General features: G+C 40.7%; 2 protein-coding genes across 3 annotated transcripts in view; one reads left to right on the top strand and one right to left on the bottom strand.

Moving 5' to 3' along the window:
* Nucleotides 1-7827, top strand: part of gnaz (guanine nucleotide binding protein (G protein), alpha z polypeptide) — a 315345-nt gene extending 307518 nt beyond the window's left edge. For both annotated transcript variants that reach the window (XM_041203453.1, XM_041203454.1), the window contains exon 3: nt 6366-7827. In XM_041203453.1, coding sequence (XP_041059387.1) covers nt 6366-6710 — 345 coding nt within the window. In that variant the 3' untranslated portion in view covers nt 6711-7827. The remainder of the gene's footprint in view (nt 1-6365) is intronic.
* Nucleotides 1-14894, bottom strand: part of rsph14 (radial spoke head 14 homolog) — an 876175-nt gene that overhangs the window by 761025 nt on the left and 100256 nt on the right. The window lies entirely within an intron of this gene.

Genomic DNA, 14894 nt, shown 5'->3' with positions numbered 1-14894 from the left:
ACCTTGACAGTCACAGATTGTCCTTGCCCTTTGACTTTGCAGTTGTGGCTGCAGCAGTTGGCAGATTTCAGCCACAACCTCTTCAATGAACAAAGACATCTCATACACTGGTCCACATTGAAGTTGAGGTAAGAAAATTGCTTCCTGAAGACCCTTGTCAGTTATGGCCTCCTGCTTGGTGCCTATTTTCCTTTCCTCCTCCCTCTTTCAACAGATTCTGCTGCTCTGCATGGCATCTTTTCATTCCCCCAATCACATTCAATTCCTGGAGGAGCCCTAGCAGGCACCCATAGATGGAAGCAACTTTTTTCAACACAAGTCTTTAAATGTATAGAAAAGTACTTCAACACCAGGCGGACCATTTCCTACAGACTACTGAAACTTGCAAGTAAAGGAAAGCTGCAAACCACAAGCAGGAAAAAATAATAAACAACTCGTCCATAAGCAGTTGATGATCCCTTTGTGTAGTGCTGTTTGGAAAAGGGGATTTCTTCATGAGGTTTAACATCGTGTTCAACTTCTGCTTCAGTTGTGTCAGCATCACAGATTTATATCCGTATTCCACCAGGATTTATATGGGTAGCGCTAGCTAAACCAGACATGACATGCTGAAATAGTAGTCATGATAATGAAAATTAAATGGATAAAACTCCTTTGGCAGCTTGTTCCATTGGAGATTGTCCTTGGGGGGGAAAAAAATTATTGATACATTGAGTGGTTAAAAAAAGGATCTTTGTAGTATGTGTGGATGGCTACTTCATGTTTCGTCATTGCCAGAGGGTACCAGGTACATGTTACTGTCAATTCCCACCAGTCCATTCCATATTTTATAGAACATGATCAGACTATTTTTCGTCCTCCTTTGCTGTAGTGATTCACATTCCAAATCTCCGATCAAGGATGTTACACTTGTGTATTTCCCATACTGATCCATGCAGAGTCATCCTTGGATCACTTCAATCTTATTTATACTTCTTGCCATATAAGGATCCCACACATAACTCCAGGATTGGAAAAAAAAGTTAGTAAGTTAGCTCTAATATTTTTATTGGAATACCAAAGATTCCTCCTTAGAAATCCAAGAACTCTGTTTGGTTTGGATGTTATCTGCTGATTGAGGAATCCCCATTGCACTCCAAACTGTATGAAGTTAAGGCAGGGCTTTGGCTAGAGTGTGAAGTTTGTAAATGCCTGTGCTTGTGATATTAAGTACATGTACCTTTAAGGGTACGTATCTTATGTCAATGTATCATTAATTACATTGTCAAGGTCCAATAACAATCTTCTTGTTGACTGGCAATTACATTGTTAAGACAACTGCATTGTTAAAGCAGGTGATGAACATTGGCTCATCCATAAATGGGTACAGCTGTAACACTCCAGTGTGAAAGGGACTGGGATAGTCTGCTACACTGCAGAGCTGTCTTGTGAATAAACCTGCTTGAGGTAAAAGGCTAGCTTTGGATTCATTCTTCCACGACAAGCACTTATTGTGAGTAACATATTAAGCTGCTGTTAATCACTATCACCTCAACAGTATATGACGTATTAGTCCCATGATTTGTACTCAGTTTACAAGCAGCAGCAGCAGGAGTCAGATGCATATAATTAGCCCCCTAGTTAACAATGTATGTATATGGTTCTATCTTCAAATAAAGAACCAATATTATTGTTTCACCAATCCTTGCAGTCTGATTGGTACATTTACACTGAAGAGAAGAATGTATGAAAGCTCAGGTCCAATCATCATTGCACATAGATTGATGCATGATCTGCTTGCTCTGCCGGCGGTCATTAAGAATTTATGTGCAAACCCCATTACCAAGACAATGTCCTGCACTCGTGCTATCAGAAACGTGCATCAACATCTTGAATCCCATTTCTGAGCATGAGATAGCTGTATAGCATTTAAAAAGATTGTGCAATAGAGCCCAATTTACCCTTTCAATAAGTCAAAATCCTCCAGCTTTTCTCACAACTTCATTTATAAATTAATTTTCTTAGGGTTCTATGCCTTTTTTTTTAAGAACTCAAAGATCTGTTGTTTAATTAATTAATGGTTACGTTGACGTAACCATAAAACAAGCAGCTCTTCTAACCTTTTCAGTGATATATCTTTAAGAAACATAACACCCAAGATTCTTTGGAGAATACAGCAGCAGTTCAGTTGGGAAAAGAGGATCGACATTTTATGTTCTCCTTGCAGTGTTGCAGTCCTTGTGGTGATGTTGCTCCCACAATGATGTTAAATAGGAAATTCCAAGATATTGACACAGCAGTGATGAAGATATGACCAAATCCAGTTAGTGTGTGAATTGGAGGACAACTTGGAGCTGAGGGTATTTCCACAACAGTCCTGATCTTGTCCAGTTTTGTGCAATGGGCCTCTTCTTGGTCTCTTGTCTTGAAGAGGCAAGAAAAACAAATAGTTGACAGATTAAGTTATCACAGTAAGTCTAAGAGGAACAGACTACAGGAGTGGTGAGGAGGGTGGACTTGAGTAGGTGGGCAATGACAAAGGAACTGGGGTCTCCTCCTTTGTTGGGATGGTAACAAGAGGAGGGCATCTGCCACATGACTAGACAGTGGCAAGTCCAAGAAATGGGAGACTTCCAGCCACCTTTTCTGTACCCCTTATCTGGCCTAGCAAGGCCCAGAAATTAGCCCAAGAAGGCACTAAAAATTTGGCCTCACCTGAAGTAAATCGGGGTGCGGTGTTGTACAGTCGTGACTCCAAGCTCCTGAACCTGCTGATATCAAGTCCCCAATTTGAGCTCAAACTGCTGGCCTCACTTTGTAAGTACTTAATAGAATGTTAATGAAATCGCCAAAAATTAGATTAAAAGACTGGAGTGGAGATTTATTTTCTTAAAAAGAAAGTCTGAACTCTACATGATACTTTTGCAAAAATTTCTGCAGTGCAGCTCTATGTTTATCATACCTGACCAAAAACAAAACATCCATTCAGTACCAAAGAAATGTTGCACATTTTTTTATTACCAGAAAACAGTTTTCTTGCCCAAAGTTGGTTAAAATATTTTTAGTATCAAAGATGGTGGCGAAAGAATTCGGAGACAGCTTCAGTATTCACTCCACAAATACACCTTGGGCCAGATTCTCATGCCTCTATATGTGTGGGAACAGAGGTGGGATTTAAAATGGCAGGTGGGACCCAATTCTGGGATTCCTGTCTCCATTCCTGTCCTGTGGAAGTTTTAAGAGTGTGGGATAACGGTGTGGGTAGCAAGCATGCGCACAGCAATCTCGCCGTTGCCTAGTCCATTGTGGGACTGGGGATTTTAGACAACCTGTTATTTCCATGGAGTTAGGCCCATTTTGGTAGGCAACATTGTTCACACCACCCGAGAGGAGTTGTGAACCATGGGGGAAGCCTGGTCTGGAATCGGAAACCTATTAGCAGGTAAGTTCAAAAGGTGTTGACAACTTCACATCATAATGTAATGGTGTATAATAAGTTAAATGTGTTTTTAATACTGTGATTCATGATAGGGCTTTGTTTAAAAAAGGAAATGTCCATTAAATTGGCTAGCATTGTGAAAGTATTCATTTCAATGTGAGTACTTTATCCAGTGGATAAATTGCTCACCTGCATTCAACAGTACTGAGATTCAGATTTTAACGTGTCAATTTCCCCTGTAATTTTCTTTGATTAACAGCCCAGCCATCTGTCAAAATGTTTGAAACATCACATAAGATGACCATCTGTTCCTTTTTGTTCATTACTTCAAAGATTTTAATGTATTCAGCGCTAGAGGTTTTGCTGACACAGTTGTGCAATGAATCCCATTATGGATGCATGGCTGAGCTCCAAACTCCACCAATCAATTTAGATCAGCAGGGGTGTTGACACAACTGTCAAAGGGACCATGAATCTTGATTTGATTGACAGTTTTATGAGCAGTTAATAGGATTATGTTTTGGGCTGTTTGTTTATTTTGATAGTTTTATGAATGCTTGAGGGTTTTTTTTCAAGTGGCAATTGATTGATTGTGTGCTTGATTAACAGTTTTATGAACAACTAATGGGATTAAGGTTTTTGAGGAGGTTTTTTGAATGGCTATTTCTTTATTTTGACAGTTTCATGAGCATTTCAAAGACTTCCCAATATTATCACGGGGATCATGAGTTCTGTCCATAGTGAATACTGGGTGAATGGCATGGGGGAATATGAGAGTGGGGGACAAGAGGGGGCATGGGGAAAATATATGGGGATATGGGGGCTGGTGGAGTTGGGGGGGGTGGGGGTGAGGGCTAGAGTGCCAAACAAACACTCATACACACAACTGTGCCAATGTCCCATTGACAGAGTCAGGCCTTCTAACCTACCTGCCATGGCATCCACTCTGCTTCGTTCCCATCTCGGGCCTGCTTCCGGAGAGAGCTCCAATTCCAGACCATCCCTGCCACCCCATCGTGGGCAGGCACTGCCCAGCAGGAAGAGAGATCGCAACATCTGGAAAAGGCCTGACTCGCGATTCCTGCATTAAGGATGAAAACCGACCCTAATGACCAGGGTCTGAATCTGCATCACTACAGTTAGCAATACATAACTGTATGGGAAATGCTGATGTAGCAATTTAGAGTGGTGAATGTTAACAGGCAAGCATGACCAAAATTCATGAGAAGAGGAAGTAAGGTTTGGAGAACAGAAGTGCACAGACTACAGAAGATTTTAATGATAAAATGTTATCGTTACTACTCTTAAATGACAACATCCTTACAGATGGATCCGTTGTGTGGTAATGGACAAATGTTGTAGCGTTTCTTTAAGGGATAGGGAAATCTGAAAATGAAAGAGAACTAACTTGGAAAAATATGACTGCTTTGTGAATTAAATTACAATTAATTAATAACCTTAGACAAATTTATAATTCTGGTGGGCATTTAGCAGAATGGTTCAGAAACATAGCAGGTATCAACTAAAGTTAAAATTTCCTGTTTAAAATTGATCAAAGTTAAGCCTATACATAACACTTTGCAAGGCCACTGATTTGGAGAGGGCAAGACTAGGGGCTGGAAATCCCTTACTCTAAGTTACCCGAGTACTTGGGTTCCTGGCAGCGTAAGACTGATGGACATCCGAGCTGCATTTCCACTGGCCCTATGCATGTGAATTGCTATTCCACTAATCCCTTATACACTCTAGGGTCAATGTTGATGAGCACCATTGGACATGATGTTGGAATAACAAGCAGGATCATACCCAAAGATTTTTGAATTCACTGTGCTCAATAATTTAGTATCAGAGCAAATGATTTGGCAGTGCATGATATCTTGCAAGGAATCTCACAAATTTCTACTCCTACCACATGTTGCAAGATTTCCTTCCAATGTGCTGCAGTCCTTGGACAAAATAGTCCGTAAACAGTGAAAACAAGTCAACTGCCACATCAAACCAGTCACCAAACTGTGATTATGGCCTGAATTTTACCATTGCCGGGTACGCACAATCAGCGGGCCTGGGAACTGTCGGGAAATGGACCCCCGACCATGATCGGCACTGACCGCAATTTCACGCTGGCCGGCCATTTAACAGCCAACCGGCATGAAACGCACGCTGAAAAGTTCAGCACTATCGGGGCGGGGGCGAGAAGAGGGCGGGCAATGACTGTGGGCATGGGTGAGTGCTGCAAGTAAGCTCCCTGAAAGCAGACAGCTGCCTCAGGGAGCTGCAGACATGAAAATCATCAAATAAAAGTTTAAAAAGCTGCAAAAAACGTCCATGCATTACAATCAGGCACCTGAAAATATAGCTGATAAAAATGCTGTCCTCAGGTATTTAATTTTATTTTATTTCATAATGGAAATTTCATCCTGCCTTTGGATGAGGTTTGATGAAAAATGTAAAGGCCACCTGGCCAATTCACCCAGCTGTCAACCGGAAAGTTAGAGAGGCCATGAAATATCAGAGACATTTGCGCAATTACTAGGCTTAATTGCCCTCTTAATTGTCGGCGGGTGCACTTCCAACTTTTGCGCGTGCCCACTGAGCGAAATATCGTGCGAGTGAACAATGGCATCGGGATGCTTGCCCGACGTCTTCTCACGTGATTTTATGCCTGGTCGGATCGGGCACGCGCCCGCCCGTGGGGTGCAAAATTCAGCCCTATAAATATAGAACTGAAAGCAACTGTGCAACATTGAATGCAACATGTGATAATTCATTATCCAAACAAGATAAATATAGAAAAGAATACAATGCTGGGTATAAAACAGTTTGTATCATTGATGACCACTTCACCTGCATACTCTTTGGAAAATGACTAACTTCAATTCCGGTATATACGTTTTATTACTAAATATATCTTCACCTTTTAACAATTCTATTACCATTTTTGTTTCAGAGTCGAATGGCTGAAAGTTTGCGTCTGTTTGATTCTATCTGCAACAACAACTGGTTTATCAACACCTCGCTCATCCTGTTTCTGAACAAGAAAGATCTCCTTGCAGAAAAGATCAAACGAATTCCATTGACGGTATGTTTCCCGGAATACAAGGGTCAGAACACATATGAAGAAGCTGCTGTCTACATTCAGAGGCAGTTTGAGGACCTGAACCGCAACAAGGAAACAAAGGAAATCTACTCCCACTTTACCTGTGCCACAGACACCAGTAACATCCAGTTTGTTTTTGATGCAGTTACTGATGTGATAATTCAAAATAACTTGAAATACATTGGGCTCTGTTAGACAATACTCCAACTACCATTGAACAAAATCCACACGGGGATTCAGGAGGTCAAGAATAAATGTAAACAGGAGAAATGCTGGATTTGGCAGTAACAGAGAATGAGGAAAATTACCACAATGACAATAACGGGATGAGGTCTGAGCTACTGCACTGAATAGCTTAACTAATTCACTAAGATTCTAGTGATTCACAATCCAGCATCATGAGTTCCAGTATGGAATCATGAGAAACACTGTGATTTCTGGTGTAATGTGTCCTTTTTGTGTGACGTGACTGAGCTATAGTTTATTGCAGTGACTAAGTAAGCTCCCTGTCATTCTGGACATCAAACTTGCAATCTGCAAAACCAAAATCTAAGTTAGCTGTATGCCACGTCAAAGATAACCAGTCAAGAGAAACACAGGCAACAGTTATTTTCCTCTCCTTCAGCTAAAAAAAGGGGCCACTTATTCTAGGCTCCTTGTAAATAAGAAATAATATCATTGAAAGGTTTTTTTTTAAAAATGAACATTTAATTTCCCAGATATAAATGATGTGTGTAATGTTTCGTCCTCCATTTTTGTTCTGAATTGCACATGTTGTTCAAACAATTGATACCAAGATTATATCATACTAGCCTCATTGCAATGGAAACATCTCATTGATCCAATTCCACAATTCAGTATAGAAATTCTACAGGGAAGAGCGAAAAGAACAATATCGAAACTGTGGAAATTGTTGTGCTCTACAGACTTTTTACTTTTTGGTTAGAAAATGGAAACAATTAAAAACCACTGACTGATAAATGAGGCAGTTTTACTGGTCTGTAAATTGTTCTGACATTTGTTCCAACTTGCTGAATTGATAAAGGCAACTTTTGATGGCCAAAAGATACATTTGTAACTAAAACTGAAATGCTCACCATTCAGCATTGATTTTTCTTTAGTTTTTCATGCAACATTCACACGACAGAAGTATGTAAATACATTAGAAAAATATAAAGCACACTTGGAAATGAAAAGGAAAAACACGTAAACAAAGTCTAGTATGTGTATCTACAGTAAAGGGCTTTGAGATAAATTTTAAAAGCTGTTCACTTGAAGAAATGAAATAAAATGAATGACATTAGTAGTAAAATGTGTGATATCCATCGTGATGATTTACAGTAATATTTCCTTCTAATAACTTAGAAAATTGAGATTTTATTTCCTGGCATTCATTAGTGTAATATTTATCAAAGGTGTGAAAACAATCTCTCAGCATGAAATAGGTCATTTATTCAAAACACTGGGATAAATATTTGTCTTCACTGCCTGTGCGGTAATCTGGGGGAACAGATCACCCACTTGTAGAAGAACACACGTCATTTTCATTCCAGAGCAGTAAACAGACAAAAACAACTCCTTTCACATCAAATGTGAACAGAGTTAAATTCATTTTCATAAGTGAAGCAGAGAAGTTTAATTATCATTAAAATCACACCTTTTATTGCTTAGGACAGGTGGCTCAGTGGTAGGGTTTTTGATTACCAGGTTCATTGTACACTGAAATATGACTGGAAAGTTACATTTAAGCCAACGCCAACAGTCACAAAGAAGTAGTGGATTACTTTGAACCAGTTTCATTCTGAGTCATTTAGCCTTCCCTTTACAAACATGCTCTGTTTTTTTTGTCTTTCTTTTTTGAAACATTCTCAATTTCTATTTTTTTCTTTTTCTTTTCCAACTTGTTTTTAAAATATCCAAAAGCATGTCATAAATCACCCATCACTTTTTCAAGAGCCATACATCAGAAAACTGATGTGGGCTGGTCTATATTCAGTGACCTTGGGCTGAATGCTAGCTTGCAAAAAATAGATCTGTTGGGGTAGCGTCTGAGGTTAAAATGCAAAAAATCTGGAACAGGAAGTGAAGCCACCTCAAACCTGCTCACTTCTGATTTTAACGGAGCGGGGAAAGCAAACAACCTTCTCGTGGGAAGCAGTTAAATATTATGAGACTGTGTGCCATCATTTTAATAGCCATTCTTTTTTTACCCACAGGAGGCCAAGTTTCTCTGGCCTTGGGAAACTCAACAGCTTAATGGAGGCAAGAAGGGCTGAATATACAAAGCCAGTGCCTTTACAGCACTGCATGCTGGGATGAAGGGGTTATCTAATGGGGAAAGGTTAAGCAGGTTGGACCTATGTCCATTGGGAGTTTAGAAGAATAAGACTGATCTTATTGAAACATAAAACATTCTTAAGGAGTTTGACAGGATAAATGCTGAGAGGACATATCCCCATGTGGGGGAATCTAGAACTAGGGGCCACAGTTTCAAAATAAATGGTCTCCCATTCAAGACTGAGGTAAGGAGAATTTTTTTCTCTCAGAGGGTCATTAGTCTGTGCATTCTCTTCTCCAGAGAGTGGTGGGGGCTGGGTCATTAAATGTGTTCAAGGCTAAATTAGACAGATTTTTGATCAGCAAGAGAGTCAAGGGTTATGGGGGAGCAGGCAGAAAAGTGGAGTTGAGGCCCCAGTCAGATCAGCCATAACCTTATCGAATGGTGGAGCAGGCTGAAGAAGCCAAGTGGCCAACTCGCTCCTAATTCTTGTCTTGTCTTGACTTGTGGGCCAGGAAGAACAGAACATACAAATTAGGAGCAGGAGTAGTCCATTTGGCCCCTCGAGCCGGCTCTGCCATACAATAAGATCATGGCTGATCTGAATGTAACCTCAACCCCACATTCCTGCCTACCACCAATAACCCTTCACCCCTTGTTAATCAAGAATCAATCTAGCTCTGCCTTAAAGATATTCAAAGACTCTGCTTCCACCATCTTTTGAGGAAGAGAGTTCCAAAGACTCACTATCCTCTGAGAGAAAAAAAAATGTCATCTGTCTTAAATGAGCAACCCCTTATTTTTAAACACTGACCCCTAATTCTAGATTCTCCCACAAGAGGAAACATCTTCTCCACATCCACCCTGTCAAGATCCCTCAGGATCTTAAAAGGTTTCAATTAAGTCGCCTCTTACTCTTCTAAATTCCAATGGATACAAGCCTAACCTGTCCAGCCTTTCCTCATGAGACAACCCGCCCACTCCTGGTATTAGTCTAGTAAACCTTTTCTGAACTGCTTCTAATGCATTCACATCTTTCTTTAAATAAGGAGACCGATACTGTACACAATGCTCTAGATGTGGCTTCACCAATGTCCTGTACAACTGAAGCATAACCTCCCTACTTTTGTAATCAATTCCCCTCACAATAAATGATAACATTCTATCGGCTTTCCTAATAACCTGCTGTACCTGTGTACTAACCTTTTGTGATTCATGTACTAGGACACCCAGATCCCTCTGAATCTCAGAACTCTGCAATTCTTCACCATTTAGATAATAAGCCTCTTTTTTAATCTTCAAGCCAAAATGAACAATTTCATATTTGCCCACATTAAACTCCATTTGCCAGATCTTTGCCCTCTCACAACTTATCTAAGTTACTATGTAGACCCCTTACGGCCGCTTCACAATTTACTTTCCTACCTATCTTTATGTCGTCAGCAAATTTAGTAACCATTCCTTCAGTCCCTTCATCCAAGTCATTTATATAAATGTAAAATGTTGAGGCCCCAGCACTGATCCCTGTGGCACGCCACTTGTCACATCCTGCCAACCAGTAAAAAACCTATTTATGCCAACTCTCTGCTTCCTGTTAGCTAGCCAATCTTCTTTCCATGCTGATATGTTACCCACTATACCATGAGCTTTTATTTTCTGCAATAACCTTTGGTGTGGCACTTTATCAAATGTTTTCTGGAAATCTAAATACAGTACATCCACTGGTTCCCCTTTATCCACCACACATGTGACTCCTTCAAATAATTCCAATAAATTGGTTAGACATAATTTCCCTTTTACAAATCCATGTTGACTCTGCCTGATTGCCCCTGCTATAACATCTTTAATAATAGCTTCTAACATTTTCCCTATGACAGATGTTAGGCTAACTGGCCTGTAGTTTCCTGCTTTCTGTCTCCCTCCCTTTTTGAATAAAGGAGTTACATTTGCTATTTTTCAATCTAATGGAACCTTCCCCGAATAGGAAATTTTGGAAAATTAAAACTCTCTCACTAGCCACTTCTTTCAGGACCTTAGGGTGAGGTCCATCCGGACCTGGGGGTTTGTCAGCCTGCAGCTCCAACAAGTTGCTTAACGCCACTTCCCTAGTGATTGTGATTTTCCTAAGTTCCTCCCTCCCTTCCATTTCCTGATTTACAGCTATTTCCAGGATGTTACTTGTGTCCTCTATAGTGAAGACCAAAGCAAAATACCTGTTTAGTTCATCCACCATCTCCCTACATTCCATTATCACTTCCCCAAATGCACTTTCTATAGGACCAACTCTCACTTCGTTAACAGTTTTCTTAAATATCTATAGAAACTCCTACTGTCTGTCTTTATATTACTAGCTAGCTTTCTCTCAAACTCTAATTTTTCTCTCCTTTTTAATCTTTTTATCATCCTTTCCTGTTTTTAATATTCTTTCCAATCTTCTGACCTGCCACCCTCGTTGCGTAATTATATGCTTTTTCTTTAACTTTGATACTGTCTTTAACTTTTTTAGTTAACCACAGATGGTGGGATTTCCTCTTAGAATTTTTCTTTCTCATTGGAATATATTTAATGTGTATATTCTGAAATATGCTTTAAATGTCTGCCACTGAACCTTTATTGACCTATCCCTTAAACTCATTTTCCAGTTCAATTTAGAAATCCACTTTCATGCCTTCATAATTGCCCTTATTTAAGTTTAAAATACTAGTTTTGAACGCACTCATTTCTCCCTCAAAATGAATGTAAAATTCAATCACATTATGATCACTGCTATCTAGGGGTGCCTTCACTATGAGATTATCAATTAATCCTAACTCGTCGCTCAATGCCAGGTATAGTATAGTTTACTCTCTGGTTGGCTCCACAACATGCTGTTCTAAGAAACTATCCCAAAAACATTCTATGAACTTCTCATCTACACTACCTTTGCTCATCTGATTTTTCTAGTCTAAATGTAGATTAAAATCCCACATGATTATTGCTGTACCTTTCTGGCAAGCTCCCATTATCTCTTCTTTTATACTCTGTCCTACCGTGTAGTTACAATTAGGGGGCCTGTACACCAGTCCCATAAGTGACTCCTTGTCTTCATCATTCCTCATCTCAACCCAAACTGCTTCTACATCCTGATTTTCTGAACTTAGGTCATCCTTCGCTAATGTGCTAATACCCTCATTAATTAACAGAGCCATCCCTCCACCTTTTCCTAACTTCCTGTCCTTCCTAAATGTCACATACCCTTCAATATTCAGGTCCCAATCTATGTCATCCTGTAGCCAAGTCTCTGTAAAGGCTATCAGATTGTACTTATTTATTTCTACTTGCACTATCAGTTCACCTGTTTTGTATCCCTTCCCTTCCCTGTCCCTTCCTGTCACTAAGACAAGGAGAAATTTCTTCACCCAGGAAGTGGTGAGCCTGTGGAATTCGCTACCACAGAATGTAGTTGAGGCCAAAACATTGTATGTTTTCAAGAAGAGGTTGGATATAGCTCTTGTGGCGAAAGGGATCAAGGATATGGGGAGAAAGCAGGAGCAGGCTATTGCATTGGAAGATCAGCCATGATCATAATGAATGGTGGAGCAGGCTCGAAGGGCCAAATGGCCTACTCCTGCTCCTATTTTCTATGTATGTTTCTACTCCTGCTCCTATTTTCTATGTATGTTTCTATGTATGTATGTTTCGAATGCTATGTGCATTTACAGGGCCTTTAGTTTGGTCCTTTATTATTTTTGTAGCGTCTAGCCTTATCTGCTGATTTACTCTTAGATTTGTACTCTCTGTCCCTTCCTGTCACAGTCTGTTTATCATTTCCCATATTAATACTCTCTTGCCTTGTCTCTACTCTTTGGTTTACCACATCTTCCCCCAAATTCAATCCCTTGCCCCCACTATTCAGTTTAAAACCCTTTCTACTTCACTAGTTATGCATCTCACGAGGACACTAGCTCTAGCACGGTTCAGGCGTAGACTGTCCCAATGGTACAGATCCCACTTTCCCCAATACTGGTGCCAATGCCCTACGAACCGGAACTCACTTCTCCCACACTAGTCTTTGAACCTCGCATTTATTTCTCTAATCCTATTTATCCTATGCCAATTTGCACGTGGCTCAGGTAATAATCCAGAAATTATTATCTTTGAGGTTCTGCTTCTTAATTTGGTGCCTAGCTTGTCATACTGACTATGCAGAGCCTCCTGCCTCATCCTGCCTACGTTGTTGGTACATACATGGACCACGACCACAGGATCCCTGCCCTCCCACTGCAAGTTCCTCTCCAGATGTCCTGAACCCTGGCACCGGGCAGGCAACAAAGCCATCTGGACTCTCGCTCTTTGCTACAGAGGACAGTGTCAAGAGAGTTTCCTTCAAGCCCACCAAACTAACCCAGTTAAACTCCCACCCAATTCCCCATCCCCCAATGATCTGTCTGATCCCTCTGACCATCACTGCATCTTCCCCCCCCCATAATCAGGACCTATTTCATCACTGGTTTGCATTCCCCCTGCAATCAGGAGCCCCTGGACTACCATCAGTCATCCCCACAATCGGGAGGCACCCGGATTACAATCCAATCTCCCACGATTTGGATCCCCAAGCCGACATGGGACACTCGTCCCCCCAATCCCCCCATGAATGAGATTCCACCCCCAACCCCTTCACCCATCTAAATGCGATAACCCTCCTAGATATCAATGTAATGTAGATCCTACACTATTTAATTCTGACCAATTGTGTTCCATCAGTTATATGTTAACTGGGATTTTCCTTCATGGTCCTGACAGAAATCCAGTGAGAATGCAGTAGAAAATGATGAAAGATGCATCAAACGAGGCTTACCACCACCTCACTATCCAAATTGCCTCCTTTCTCCCCTCTCTCCATCAGGACTGCCTTTATTCATTCCTTCTCCACCTGCACATGCAAATGGCATGGGAGAATGCCCTTGTCCTTGGTCTCTCCTGTCCACTCCAATTACTGTCACTTCTCAGGTTTCTTTGAGGAAGTTGATGCAACACTAATCACTCTGAGGTTCCTACATGGAAAGAAATGATCTTGAGAAGCTTCCTGTCCCTCAAATATTGCTTCTCATTAACTTCCTGCCATATCTCCAACACCTACCAGGATACTGATCTTCTGATCTTCAGAGCTCTTCTGCCTTTAACTGACAAGCTGTCACTTGTGTTCTATTAGTGGTCCTGTTGCACCACTGCTGGAATTTCAAAGTGGGGTCATGGCATGGAGGTGGGGCCATTGGTGGCAGGAACCCCCCCTGTAGTCTGTCATCTATATGAGATGAACCCCTAGGAAACTGGCTTGGGGTTCCACCAGTGAAAGAGGGGAAAGCAAAAGGACAATCTTAGCCATAATTGCAGGCACGCAGAAATTATTGTTATATGCAAATTACTTGATCATTTCCGTTTATCTTGATCCTAATACCCTTTAATCTAAATCAGAAACAGATGTTCAACTCCTTTTTAAAGGGAGATGAATAATGAACAACAGATTGCAGCTTTTGCTAGGGATCTGTTCAATTGTCTGGGCAATGGGTTTTGATTTCAAATTTTGCTTGAGGCTTTTTAATTTCGTGGCAATGTCCTTTAGTTCTAAAATCACAATCAACCTGTTTAATCACATTATTCATACCTATTATTATGCTTCCTCTAGATGTTTTTACTTTGTTCATGGGATAAGGGCATCACTGGTTATTCCAGCATTTATTGCTTATCCCTCATTGCCCTTGAGAGGGAGAAAGAAGGGAATTCCAGGATTTTCACCCAGTGATGATGAAGGAACAGCAACATATTTCCAAATCAGTATGGTGTATGAATTGGAGGGAAATGTGGTTTTCCCATGCTCCTGCTATCTTTGTTCTTTTAGGTGGTAGAGGTCATGGTTTTGGGAGGTGCTGTTAAAGAAACCTTGATGAGTTGCTGCAGTGCATCGTGGAGATGATACACACTGCAACTACAGTGTGCTGCTGATGAGGAACTGAATGATTAAGGTGCTGAATGGGTGCCGATTAAAAAGGTACTTTGTCCTGCATGATAGCAAGCTTCTTGAGTGTTGTTGGAGAGGCAAGTGGAGGATATTCCATTACATT

The sequence above is a fragment of the Carcharodon carcharias genome, chromosome 13 (assembly GCF_017639515.1).
Source record: "Carcharodon carcharias isolate sCarCar2 chromosome 13, sCarCar2.pri, whole genome shotgun sequence".
Taxonomy (NCBI): Eukaryota; Metazoa; Chordata; class Chondrichthyes; order Lamniformes; family Lamnidae; genus Carcharodon; species Carcharodon carcharias.
The sequence above is the reverse complement of the archived record's forward strand: the minus strand, read 5'-3'. Positions and strand labels throughout refer to the sequence as shown.